Here is a 14,291-nt window from a genome sequence, read left to right as displayed (position 1 = left end):
GATTAAATTAATTATAATGTGTAAAATGCTCAGAAAAGTGCCTGACATAAATAACACTATCTACAGGTAGCTCTTACTGTTACTATGTACAAGGGATTTTTTAGACCCTTTGGTGACTCAGAGGGGGAAAAAAGGGAGGGGGGACAAAACCCCACCTTCACAGTTTATTTTCAAGGAGGGAGACAGAAAAACAAGTAAATTATATCTATAACATGGTAAAAGGTGGTACGTGCTCTAGAAAAGAACAAAGTAAGGAAGAGGAATCAAGACTTGGGGGAGAGGGTGTCTAGGTAAGGCATCACTGAGAAGGAGACACTTGAGAAAAGACCTGAGAAAGCAAAGCAGTGAGCCATGCAAGTATCTGGGAAGAACATTCCTGACAGAGCCAAACCAAGGGCAGAGGCTCTGACAGCGGGGTGTCGAGCAGTTTCCAGGAGGAGCAGGGAATTCCATGTGGCTTGAGCAGAGGTGTGCGTTGGGGGCTGGAAGTTGGCAGAGACAGGGTCTGGGATGTCCCTGGGAGCTTTGGGGGTCCATGTAAAAGCTTTGGCTTTTCCTCAGCGTGAGATGGAAGCCCCTAGAGAGTTCTGGGCAGAGGGGTGACAGACTCTGCAGTGCTGAGAACAGAGAGCAGGAGCAGAAGCAAAAGCAGAGGGCCAGGAAGCTATGTGACAATGGAGGGGGCAGATGATGGCTCAGACCAGACGCAGGCATCTCTGTTCAGCAAACCTCCATGAAATACTCATGGCTTATATGCAGGCTTTGAAGCTTTTCTCATTCACCTGTTCAAAACTTGACAGATGGCTATTACAGCCTTTGCTATGGGCTAGAAATATGAACATGAATGAAACACAGTCTCTGGGCTCAAAGACTCCATGCACAGTGCACAGTAAGAGAGGTCGACATTTAAAAAATTAAAGAACAGTACAAAATGGATGTCCAAACAAGAATGCACAGGTCACGCAGAGGACAGGGGAAGGGTGATGGTGGTAGCAATCGGAGAAGGCTTCGAGAAAATAGGGACTTCTAAGCTGGGTTTTATAGGCTGAATAGAAGTTAGTGGTTTATCACTAACATGGTGCTTTGCAGACAACTGGCGTTCAACAAAGAGCTGCAACTGAATGGTTTGGCTTCCTGGGGCTTTGCTAGAAGTAGAAAAGGACTATATTCTAATTGAAGAGAGTCTTTATACAGACAGAATGAGACATAAACAGTAATTTCCAATCTGCTGAACAAGCCCACTCAGGACACAGGACACCTGCATTCCTCTCTAACAATTGTTTCAGCCAGTCACCAAATTTCCCTAAATTTGCTTCACTATACTGAAAATTGCCTGCAGTAACTGTAATAACAAAGGTTTATTAATCAACACATTTACGAGAAAAAGCAATATTCTGAACACATGAACACAACTTATTGTGAAACAGAAGTAACAAAGGCTAAGTAACAACATGGAGAAAATGTTATTGGCAAAAACACCAAAGGAGCTAGAGGAGATGGGGGAATGGGCTGTTCCCCAGGAGGGAGGCACTGGTGGAGGGGCTGGCTTACCTCTAGGTGATGGGATCTTAACTACAAACCGTGTACCCCCACCCAGTCCTGGCCATACCTTTAATAGAGTTACTATGTCTAGAACATATCAGGTACAAGTGGATTTCTGTGGAAACTCGTATTGTCTGGATCCAAAAAGACAGGCACAAATGCAGGTCTAGAAGCAGGATCCAGAGGAAGTAAGGTCAGAAATTTGCCAAGAGAAGGGGTGGAGACAGGTTCTAGGTCATGAAACTGGGGGTGGGCCAAGTTCAGACAGGTATTTGAGGGGTAAGAGATACATTTGTTCTTTATGTTATAGCTGGGAAATCCAGGCCCTGACACAGAAAGTGTTCAATAAATATTGACTGACTGATCAGGTTAAACGTATTTCATTGCCTGTTGGTACTCACCATGCTTAGCCTGTGCCGTCCTCAGAAAGAGTGAACTTTGTCCACAGGTGGCCCCTAGGGCTGGTTCCCAGTGGCAGGGAGTGAATTTGTTTTTCCACAGGGCAACAGAGAAGGTGGCTGGGAAACAGCTGTGGTGACTAGTCACCATGGATGGTGTGTACACACGCAAATCAACAGGACAAGCTCATTCTTGAAACAGTTAAGACACACACCTCTCACCTTCCATCCCCTTCTCCTACCAGGCGTCTGCCCAGAAGCACGGAGAACATATGAGCAAAGGTTCACAAACAGCACTCTTCACAACAGCCAAAAAATGGAAACAACCCAAACGGCCATCAACGGGTGAATGGATAAACAAACTATGGTCTAGCCATACAGTGGGATACAAGTCAGCAATAAAAAAGGAATAAAGCACTGATACATGCTACAACGTGCACGAACCTCACAAACATTATGTTGAGTAAAAGAAGCCAGAAATCTCCAGCAAAGGCAGATAGGACTGAAGGCAAACAGGCACAAAAGAGCTTTTATTGGGTGATGGATTTGTTATAAAACTAGACTGTGGTGGTAACTGAACAACTTTATCAATTTGCTAAAAAAAAAAAAAAAAAAAAATCACTGAATTGTACTCATACTTGGAGTGAATTTTATGATCTGCAAATAACATTTCAATAAAGTTGTTTGATAAAAGATACCTTGTTTGGTTTTTTTGGCTCCTGCAACAGCAAATAGCTGACTAAGGCTTTCAGAGGACCTATTCTGAGCCAGGCACTGTTTCAGCCCTAAACATGTATTAATCTATTAAGTCCTCCCTCAACCTGTGGGGTAGGTAGTATTATCTCCATTGCACAGGAGAGAAATAGCACAGAGAGGTGAGGAAACTTGCCCAAGGTCACAAAGAGAGTGGGGGCAAAGCCTGTCTCCAGGTTCCAGGGCCAGCTCATTACCTGCCCAGTCTCTCTGGGGTCAGGAATGGCAAGGCAAACAGCAGTGCTGAGTTTTCAAACGAGCAACCATTCCCCAAGCTAGTGACAACCTCTCCCCTTAATACCTTTTCTTCTTTCCCTGCAACCTGTCACCACTACCATTCCCCCCCCCCCCCCAATCCAGATTCACGACTAGGCTTGCCCTTGCACTGAGAACACGCCCCAGGGAGTTCAAGATGAGCTTCGATGAGTAAGATTTCCCCAGACTTAAAGCTGATTCCACACAGGCTCTTGGAGCTAACTCTTTTTCTCCCTCCATTTCTCCAGAATGCTTTTCATGTGAATTACACAGCTCTTTGCAAAATAATATGAGCATAATTATCCTGTATACTTCTAGAGGCTTCCTGGGCAGTAGAAAGTAGGGTTGAAGAGCCTAGGTGTGGTTTTCGGAAATCTGTACACTGCCGGTCCTTCCAAGGAACCTGCTCTATTCTCTGGCCTGAGGCAAATACCTAAGTCTTTCCCAAGAAAATGCATAATGAGAACTTTAACAGCCTGGATCCACTCAGGTTAGGGACCCACTCAGATCTCTTGATCTGAGATTACAAGGGATTTTTGCCTTGCCACCCCACCCCCTGCTGCTGGAGAGAGCATGTCTTCTGGAGAGCTGATTTAAGAGAGCATGCAACCAAATCAACACTTTCAGTATAGTAAAAGGGAGGAGAGGACACTAGGGGAAAAAGCTAGTGGTTTTCCTAAAGCCAGGATTCTCTCTCTCGGGTGCTCCAGCTGGGCTGGCTGGGTATGAGGTAGGTCTCCTGCCATCAACTACTCAACTGTCCATTGAAGCGCGGGGCTTTTGCAACTGCTATCAATTGGCTTCCTCTGGCTCCAGCTGCCTTGGGCGACCGTGATGGACAACTTTGAAGGATTCTGGGATACAAGCTTCCTTCTTCCCCTGCAGATCACAGGGAGGAGTTCAAGGCAGAGATCTGCCTCATTAGAAGTGCAGCTCCTACAGTTCCAGGGGCAGGAAGCTTGAGGTGTCACCACCTCTGCAGAGCTTGAGGCTTTCCTGTTCATACCAGAAATACTCCTCTCTCCAGTCTCATGGTTCTTTGAGATATTCCTCTAGCTGAAAAAATAAACCAAAACCCATAGCTCCAAAACACTGGGCCTGGAGGTAATCATTAGAGGCAGAAGACTGGATCTGTCAACAAATGGAGTTCCGGCTTTCTGTCTTCCCTGCGGAGCTGGGGGAACATTATGGCGTCAGTAAAGCCTTCCACAGAGGCCCGGGATAAACTCACAACAGGGGCCTCTACTGCCTGTTTAGCAGCTCTGGGAGAATGTTTAATGAGAAACGCCTAGAAGATCCTTAGCATGATTTTTCTAACAGAGCAATCCGACAACAACACTGCCCTCATCCTGCCTTAACACCTTTATATATAGTCCCAGAATCAAACCTGAATTCTTCAGCTGAGCCTCGGCACCATTTTAGTATCCGTTTCCTCCCCCAGCCTCATCCTCCCCCATCGTCTGTTCATTCAGAGCTAACTTCCAGTAATTCACCACAATTTCTCTTTATTTCCCCCCCAGGCCTTTGTGTCTTGACTTGTACAGTCTTCCCTGTAGCCCCAATTGCCTTTAGGACTCATTTCCTACAAATACTTCTGGACAGACTCTCCCCCCCGCCCCCACCCCGCAGGCTGAGCTGTGAGACCCTAAAGCATCCTGGTGACATCACTATTACAGGGCGTAACCTGTACCAATGGCACTGCCTGTGGACTTGACTGGCTTCTCTGATACTTGAAGCTACCTGAGGACAGGGACTCGTCCTTTGACATCTTCCCCAACGCCCAGCACAGTCCACAGCATGCAGCTGCATATTCACAGAGTGGATGAATGAATGAACAAGAGCAAGCAAGAAAGAACACTCCGCATTTCTGTGAACCCCAGAGCTCTGTGGAAAAGTCTACCGAGGAGGTGGTGTGAAACGGCAGTTCTATTAGCATGTTTCCAGAAGACGGTTATTGGGACATGTTGTCCAATCATAAGGTCCAAGATGAGCATGGTTCCTGGTACACATGGATAGAAAGCACATGCACTCACCCTTTCACTCATTTCTTCCTTCCTTCAACTGGGAGTTACTGCACACCTACTGTGTGCCAGGCAGAGGGCGAGGCACTTGAGATTTAGAGGTGAGAAAGCTGGGCTTGGCCCCTGCATTATGCAAGCCTTTTAGCAAAGTCTGCTGGGGAGCATGACCTTTCTATTTGAAAGGAAACCTAGTAATGGATTTATAGAGACCAGGCCATGTGAGAACTTTTAAGGACTGGCAGGGATTCAAGAGTCTTAAGGAAGAAAGAAAGAAAAGCCTTCAGCTGAACTTGATAAAGAGTCTTTTTCCATGTGGTGGTGAGGAACCATTCTCTCTGAGGAAGTGGAGACAGGAAAGTGGTGGGGTTGAGACGCAGCTGCAGGATCCTGGTAAGACCTCAGACAGCTTCCCGTGACGGGAATAAGTGCTGTGATACTGAAAACTCACCGCCAGAGGAGGTGACAGCAGCTCCTGCCTGCACCTTCAGGAGGAGCCAGCAACTTCTTGAGGTAAAAAGATGGGAAGTATAGTTGGGCCACCTGCCATGGCCTGGGGTTGTGCAACGCCATTGGTGCAGCTGGGCTTGGACCAACCCAGCATCAAGCTTTGATCCCATGATTTGTGAGCCCTGTCACAGCAAGTCTCAGTTCCCATTATCTGGAGAATGGAGCTATTACTGCCACCTCCCAGGATTACCTGGGGATCAGATGAGATGCTGCACTGTGATGAGCTTGGTACACACTGGCATAAAGCTTGTAGGTAAATGGCTGAAGAATTAGGGTGATGATCCTATCATTCTTAATATAGGTGTCACATAAAGATTGAATGAGACACTGATTCAAATGCTGAGCTCTCACGGTAAAGTCTGATGAGCATTATTACACGTTATAGAACAATAATATAACATGCTCCTATAAGCATATACTATAGTATTATATAATGCATGACATATTAAGTAATCATCGGTACTAGTTTGCATGTATTGAGCCTATGTGCCAGCCCTGTTCTAAGCACTTCATATTTATTTGCTCATTTAATCCTCACATCAGCCCTATGAGGCTCTATTAGTCTCCTTATTTTATAGGGGGAGGAAACTAAGGCACACAGAGGCTGAGGAACACACCCAAGTCACACAACCAGAAAGTCTAGGTGGTGAACCTGGAACCCAGGTGGCTGGCGATGGCCAACAAAAAATCAGATTATCAGACATGCTGCTTCGAAGCTTATACCCGACAGTTCGTCCTCTCAACAGCAGCGCCCAGAGCTGTCCACTGCTCACCACAGTCTGTAGGTTCCTTTGAAACCTACCTTGGGCCTACGATCTATGCCGATGAACATGTGCAACACACCGTTTCTATTTTCTGTCTGCACAATCCTCATCCTCTATTGTGTAAAGATCTTTGATCGTCCCAAGACACTCTACTTTGCCCTTCAAGAGGAGCCCCTTATTTCTGGAATCTGGTCAAGAAGTTCATACTTCTCTCCCCACAGGGGTTCTCAGTCTGCCTATTTCTAGCTCTGTGTTGCTTTTGAAGCCTAAGGAATTACAGTGTTACAAACGAAGGCAATGGCACTTTCGGCCTTTCCACGAGCACAAGCCACCGCTGCCACACTCTTGGGGTCAGGGAACTTGGGGAACCCTCCCCTGCTTTGGAACGGAAGCCCTGATTTCATTCATTTTTAAACACTTAGGCTTCGTGTAATGTTTCATTTGAAAAGGAGTCCTGTTTGAAAAGATGTCTGAAAACCACTAGAAAGTCACACCGTAATTGGAATTAGCAAACATCTATTAAAGGAATATTTAGAAACCACAGGGTTCAGTCCTTACCTTTCTTAGGGTGAGAAGTGGCCATCAGGCAGGACCAGAGAGTTGTCTCTCTGTCCCCCTTCCCACCCGAGTCTCTGTGATGCCCCCCAGAACCCAATCAGAGTACAAGTCTGATGGTCAAGGAGGTTTTCATCTTGACCGCCCAGTCTCTCCTGTAAGTTTCCATTGGCCTTCCACTGTCAAAGAGAACATTCTTCCCCCAAGGACAGAATGATTCCCTTGGGTGGCCTGCATATGCTTTAGAATTCCAACAAGCCATTATCCAACTTCTGGAGTCTTTCAAATCAGGAAAATAACCGGGAACATGGTGAGGATTTAATGGTTCATGAGGGCCCCCTAGAGTAACAGGAGGCAGGACATAGCAAAGATAGACGGACTTGTGAGGAGTCTCACCTGCTTTTCAATGAAAGCATTGATTCTCTGCAGCATCCCCTCGCATGTGAATTCATATGGCATGTACGGCTCAATCTGTGAAAACAGAACACAGTATCACGAAAGAGGAGGACACAGAATATGCGCCACTTACCCAGACCTCCACTGATTCACTCATACTCAGGTGCCAACAGCAGCAGTCAACCTTATGAGGGGCTATGACTATGAACTTGGAAGTCAAGAGACCTGGGTTCACAACCTCACTGGTCCTTACTAATTATGGGATCCAGAGCCAATTATCTATCATCTCCGAGCCTCGGGTTTTCATGTATAGAAGAAAAAAAAAAGAAAAGGTTTTCATGACAAAAAGAAAAACCTTCTTCAAAGCTGTGGTGAAGATTACATGGGGGGAAAAGTACAATGCTTAGTTCAGGGTCTAGCAGACAGGAGACATTCAGCAAAAGACAGGGAGAACCACTTTCCGAAGGTAAGCCCCAGGGGGCGGGGTCCATGGCTGCTGGCTTGTCTCTGTATACCCGTGCTGAGCAATGTGGCACACGTGGAAATGCAACATTCATTCAAGCATCTGTTGAATGAATTCATGCTCACTGCTCTGAGAAAAGCACATGAGTGGTGTAAGGACCCGTGACGATGACAAAAGCATAGCTCTATGTTCGTAGGTGAGACTGACATGTACCCAAAGAATCTGTGGTGGAAAAACAGTGATAAGGCACCATGAAGAGTTCACCTAGAAGTGAACTTTGACTTCTGGGAGGTCATAGCAGACTTCTGCTCATGCTGGGCTTTTTAGGCCACCTACGGTTCTAGCAAACCAAGATGTGGAAGTTCTGGGTGGAGCGACTAATGTGAGATTAGACACCAAAGAAAGACAGCAGGAGGGTAGAGCTCAGGATTATGGAGGCTGGGCAGAGGTCCACTGGATTTCCCACAAAAGCCTTGACATTTCTACACGAAGGAGCCTCGACTTTGAGGGCATCAGGAAACCAAGAAGGTGCTTTGTTAGGGTGGGGCAGGCAACCTGATCAATATTGTGACACCTAAGGGAAGGGGAAGAAATGTGGGTTTGATCTCTGCTGCACAGCGCTTGTACAACATGATGAAGCCTCTACTTTCAGGGGCAGCTCGCTAGCATTGCCAAGCGGAAATGGCACTCTCCCTTGGGAGAAAATCATCAGCCATCTAGTCTGTCACACAGAGCCCAGAGAGCACTGTCAGCAACAGGATAGAGGGGTAACCTTCACCAGCTCCCTCATAAGTCTATACTTGCCTATCTAGAATGTACGGAGTGGAGAACTGGACAAAACATCTGAGTTGAGGCCTGTTGAAAATGGACAATTGACAGAGAGGACATCCTTCTGTGAGCACACAAAAGGTTCATTTCAGGGTATCCTGTCCCCTTTTTCTGTGTGTGATTTACACAATACATTTGAGGTCTTCAACCATCATTGTTAAATTCGTAACACATCTTCAAATGCACAACTAGATGGTGCATCACACAGGGTGTGTCCCACCATCCCTGCCCACATCCATTCAGTCAGAGCTCAAAGAGGCTGAGCCTTAAGTATTGTAATACCAGGGCAGGACTATTCTATTCTGCAAGAACAGAGGTCATTCTTTTCCTCCGTAGTTCATTTTGAAGAGTTCAAACACAATTTGAAAAACCGACTTCCTTGTTCCAAGCTTGCGCCTTCTCATATCAAGCTTTTGCTCCTGCTGTGTCCTCTCTGACCAGACATAGCCTTTCACACCAAATGTAAAGCTTTTCTTTTAAAGGATATTTACTCAACCCATAGGTGATTCCAGAAGATTTCTATAACTGGCCTAGAGATATGTCTCCTTCCAAAGGTTCATAGAAAAAACAAAAAGAAACTATCTACAACAGAGGACTTGGCATATCAAGCTCATGTCTAGGGGGACACGTGGAATTTCTAGAGTGAAATAAACATCGGTAGCCATCTGTCAAGAATACAACAGATCCAGTCATGTGGTAGGAACTGTGCTGAATTCCTACAACATATTCCAAAGGGCAATCACTAGAAATGGAAGTGAATTAATTCAAAGGTTCATTGCATGGCAATACAAAAAAATGGCTCTTCCTGTGTCCTCCTAGCAACCAAACCCAGTTTAACCAAAGGGAGGCTGACTCACTAATTGCTTTGTGGCCCAGTTCACTGTTTTAAAGGATATGAAGCCAAACAATTTTCCTATAAATGGAAAGAAAAAAACCAAAAAAACAAAAAAAAAAACAAATTGTATCCTTACGCCCTCTCTGCCACCGTGAGTTGCATGAGCCGTCCTAGGAGCTGGGGAGCTTAGGAGCAGGACCCTCTGTGTGGAAAGCTCTCCAGATCCGTGGCTTCGGGGATGAAGAGTACTGGCGAGCTTCTGATGTAGGAGATGTTATGCAGATTGAAGGTGTATGTGTGATAGGTTTTTTGCATGACAGTCCTTCAGGAACAAGTCTAGGTCTCTTTGGGGAATGGAATGAAAGGAAATACTGAAACCACATGCAGTCACTGAGAAACCCAAGTAGGGCCAGTTGTGGAGAAGCAGGGAGAAAAGTTCTTGGTCATCTGCTTTGTGGAAAAAGGACTGTCACTCATATGGCCACAGGAAGGATGCCTGTAGGTTGCACGTGCTGGCTTTGGAAACTTTCCATTATCTTCCGACTTTCTCCTCCATTTCTCTTTGTGTTGCAATTTGGATAATTTCTGTTGACAAATCTTCAAGTTCACTGATATTTTCCACTGCTGTACACAGCTTGCTGATAAGCTCACAGAGAGAGGTCTTTATTTCTGATACTATATTTTTCAGTATTAGCATTTTCTCACTTGGCTTTTAAAAAGTTTCCATTTTTCTGCTGAAATTCCCCATTTCTTCACAGATGTTATCCACCTTTTTCACCAATATATTTATCTTAGCATTTTAAAATTGCTGTATGATAATTTCAACATCTGGACCATCCTGAGGCCTGGTTTTATTAACTGTTTCTTCTCCCAGTGATGTGCCATGTTTTCTTGCTTTTTTGATTGGCATGTAATTTAAAATCTTGCAATTAAATATGAGAAAGCTTGGCACCAGGTTTCTGACCCATTTCTAACAAGTGTAAGGACTTAAATGACAATAGTTTTTGTATTAATCTCATTCCTTACTTCTTATTTTTCCCTTTACTTCATTTCATGCATTTTCCCCATTTTAGTTTTATATTATCTTAACAAACTAGTCAGTCCGAAAGACCTAGGTGTCAATCCAACTTGAGTACATTACTTAATTTACTTAAATATTAATCTTCTCAACTGAAAAAGGATTAAATGTGATAAGGCTCATAAAGATTAAACAAAGATAAAGCTCATAATAGTGTACAGAAAGAATCTAGATGTGTAGAAAGAGATTCTCTCTACCTATCAGCTACAATTACTTTTTTTTTTTCTTAAGTGGCCTTAAATAGCTTTTTGGAATAAGGTGGAAAGGGTCGATCAGTGTTTTAAAATGTGGAGCACTAAAGGTTCCATGGAGTGCGGAGTGGCCTCATGTAACAGCGAGCAGATAGAACCCAGTACCCTTTTCAGCGTTTATGTACCGCCATGTGATGGTGGAGATAGAGGTAAAAGTGCTGAAGCTGAAAGCAAAGGAACACCTAGGCCACCAGAGAGTGGAAGAGGCAAGCAAGGATCATCCACTAGAGGCCTCCTTCAGAGGGAGCATGGCCCTGCCAACATCTTAATTCCGGACTTCCAGCCTTCAGAACACATTGCTGTTGTTTAAGCCACCCAGTTTGTGGTTCTTTGGTATGGCAGCCCTAGCAAACTAATACACTCTGGGACTTGGAGACTCAAGAAAGAAGAAAAGCGTGTGATCTCTACAGGAATGACTTCTGGGTGGCGAAACTCTGGGTGTGCAGAAGAAATTCTGAGGCCACTCAGCAGAATCACACTCCACTCAGCACTTCTCTGGGCTTGGCCCCCGGAGGTCTGCGCAGCGTCTGCCCTAAACTGTTAAGACCAGGATTGAGACCGTCCATGTCCTTCCTGGGAAGCTCTGAGAAGTTACACCAAAGCTCAACAGCCAGACCCTCTTCAAAGGGGGCAGGGCATGGTGACACCTCGCTGTGCCCTGGAGATGGTCTGAGCCAGCTGAAACTGGCAGTTCAAGGGGCCACATTTCGTTTCCCAAAGGGGAGAGATGGCTTTTTACGTGGGTCAGTGGCTCTTTCCATGAGGATTCATGCTTTCCCAGACCTTCCCTTTACTTACACTGTACTGGAACCCATGCCCCTCTGGGCCCTTCTCAGTTTAACTTTGCAAATTCCTCCTCATCCTATAAGACTTAACTCAATGCTGCATTTTCAAAAATAGGCTCTCCCCACTTCCACACCTCGATCTTTTGCATGCTGTTGTTGGCACTGCACATCACCTGCAAACATCAACCCCCCCCCTCTTGCCAGGCATTTGGTAAATCACTATGCTGGGCTTTGAGAACACAACAGTGGGACAAGCACGTTCACTGCTCTCAGGTTTCTTAGCATCTGGTGGAAATCCAGACCGTCAATGACAGAAACGTTACACGTGTAATACTAATGTTGACTAAACACATACTATGTGGTAGACACTGTGCTTAAGGCTTTCTATTCACTATCATATTGAATCTGCACACGTGCCTAAAGCACATAATATAAGCCTACATTAGAGATGAGGACACTGAGCCTCAGAAGTAACTGCCGGAGGGGACGCTGCTAGGAAGTGGTAGAGCTGGAACCCACACCTACAGCGACGCCAGCCTGCCTTCAGTGCCACACTTACACAGCTTCTCTTACAAAACTGCAACAGGGTGTAAAACGTGCCCTGACAGGGTGAGTACAAGGGCAGGTGCCCCCGCTCGAGTCCTGGGCAGTCTCAGGATCAGGAGAGAGGATAACTGAAGCCATCCCCATGGGTGGTAAGCTTCCTACAGGCGGGGAGCCAGCCTCCATTACGCTTACAGAAGTGAGTGGCCCCTGGAGTGGCTCAGAAGGTGCTCTGCATGCAGTAGGTACGTAATAAACGTCTGCTGAAGTGATCAGGAGAGTCCAACAATGCTAGTTACTTCTACATAATTCTAGAAAATGTTCAGGTAGAAAACCAAATAAACAGATGCTACATAAAAACATTCTGTACACAAAGTATGTCCTTAAATATTCCTTATCCTGACCATTTTATAGGGGAGCAAGTCTGTCTTTTCAGATCTTTATGGGGGCTACATAATTAGGTCACTGGAGCAAGCTCCGACTACTGTGTCTGGGACCCAGGAGCCAGGCCAAAGGCTTTGTAGAACCACACACACCTGGACAGCGGCTCTGTTTCCGTGTCACAGAGAACAGCCATGAAATCCCCAGGCCGAATGCTATGGCTTGGCGATTTTCTAATTCCAGAGTTAGGCTGACATGGAAACATTCTAATTACTCAAACAAAGGGCCAGGAATACTTTCCATACTCTCCTGTTCACATTACAAATGGGGGAAAATGAAATAAAAGAAACAACCTTCTGACTTAAAATTGCTTTCACGGCGTCCTCGACTTCTTCCTGGTTGCTGAGGTCAACGGTCCAGACGTGTGGCCGGCCGATGAAAACTTCAGCATAAGGATGCTGAGATGTCAGCTAAAAAGGGAAAGACAGACACCTTAGTCTCACACACACTTTAAAAACAAACAAACAAAATAAACCTTCGGTGGTAGGTGAAGTGTGATGCTTTTCATGGTACCAAGTTGTACTTACACAGATAAGACACCGTTTTTGTCCTTTTTTCTTGATGATCCAAACCTCCTAAGCAAACCATAAGCAGCCAATAAAACAGTGATGGCTCCACGTCATTTTTTTTTTGGACCCAGTGGAACATTTATTGGGTCTAACAGAACCATCTGGATGAACAGGCATGGCACTGACAGGTACAGGTAAAGAAACTGAGGCAGCACCTGCCTAGAGGACCAAGAGTTTCATGTGGGATGTTTTGAAAGACAGATGCCTGGGGCTATCCTGGATCCTTTGAGCTGGGACCTCAGGGCTTGGGAGTGTCCCCTGGGGGTCCCCGGAGGGTAGCATGTGGGCCATAACCCTGCCTGAGGCCATGAGATCCAAGAGGCACAGCTGATGATGGCTCCATGTCTTGAATCCCACTTGTAAAGAAGAGTTACAATGTCATAATCAGGTGACATGGAGGATGTCACAGGTAGTTTAACCTCCAACATCACACCAAGAAATAATGATGTACCACCTTCTGTCATATTCCAGCACTGAAAATCACCCAGATCAAACTTGTATATGTTAAAAGACACTGGTTAGGATAGACAGATTAGCACACAAAATTACAAGAAGGGCCTTTAAGTCATAGGAGGAAGAATAATGGCACATACAAAACGTGATAGAAATAACGCTACCAGAAAATTGGGGACTTTTTGGAATGGTTTCAGGAATAATCATAACACTGAAGCCTTACTATTTATAAAGACAATTTGGATTCAGAAATGTAAGGTCATTTTTGTTTTAAGGCGGTTTAATTTGAAGAAGAAAGGGTGGCCAAAGAAACCAAGTATGAACACTGGTAATTCTCAATTCTGAAAGAGCCCAATCTGTAAGACAATTAAATTTACCCCTCAAATGTGTTTCCACTGTTCCTGTTGTATCCCTTTAAGATTGTGGTGTGAAGGGAACATTCTGGGTATCTGTGAGAGCATTTTCAGTTCTCCCAAACACTGAGGGGGTACGACCCTGAATAGGTGGGTGGGGACCAGGCGTGCCAGACACCTCGCACAAGGCAGAACTGTCATGTCCCATACAGTTTTCACATGCCCTGCAAAGCTTTCATGGGGGTGCACAGAATCTAACTCTGGCATAGTTTTAACATACACTGAATTTCCTAGGAATGTAATTGCCATGTAAACCAAGGGATATTTGGAACTTCACCAATAAGCTGCTACCATTTCGGAAAAATCATGGCAGTGAAGTCAGGGTCACTCAGACTAATCCGAATCTCTAGGACAATGTACCCAAATCAGTCTATATTTGTAGCTGTGTGTGTGTAGTGTGTGTGAACTTTTTTATTTGGCTTCTCTTTCACGGCAATTATA

At 45.2% G+C, this 14,291-nt stretch overlaps 1 protein-coding gene across 8 annotated transcripts in view; it reads right to left on the bottom strand.

Annotated features, from left to right (window-relative positions):
* MGAT5 (alpha-1,6-mannosylglycoprotein 6-beta-N-acetylglucosaminyltransferase) overlaps positions 1 to 14,291 on the bottom strand; it is a 323,438-nt gene that overhangs the window by 15,677 nt on the left and 293,470 nt on the right. For all 8 annotated transcript variants that reach the window (XM_019731135.3, XM_019731136.3, XM_019731137.3 and 5 more), the window contains 2 exons: positions 12,709 to 12,825; positions 7,192 to 7,266 (listed from right to left, as the gene is read on the bottom strand). In XM_019731135.3, coding sequence (XP_019586694.2) covers positions 7,192 to 7,266; positions 12,709 to 12,825 — 192 coding nt within the window. The remainder of the gene's footprint in view (positions 1 to 7,191; positions 7,267 to 12,708; positions 12,826 to 14,291) is intronic.

This window comes from Rhinolophus sinicus, chromosome 17 (genome assembly GCF_057876585.1).
Source record: "Rhinolophus sinicus isolate RSI-liver-muscle chromosome 17, RSI-T2T, whole genome shotgun sequence".
Taxonomy (NCBI): domain Eukaryota; kingdom Metazoa; phylum Chordata; class Mammalia; order Chiroptera; family Rhinolophidae; genus Rhinolophus; species Rhinolophus sinicus.
This window is presented reverse-complemented; position numbering and strand designations above follow the sequence as displayed.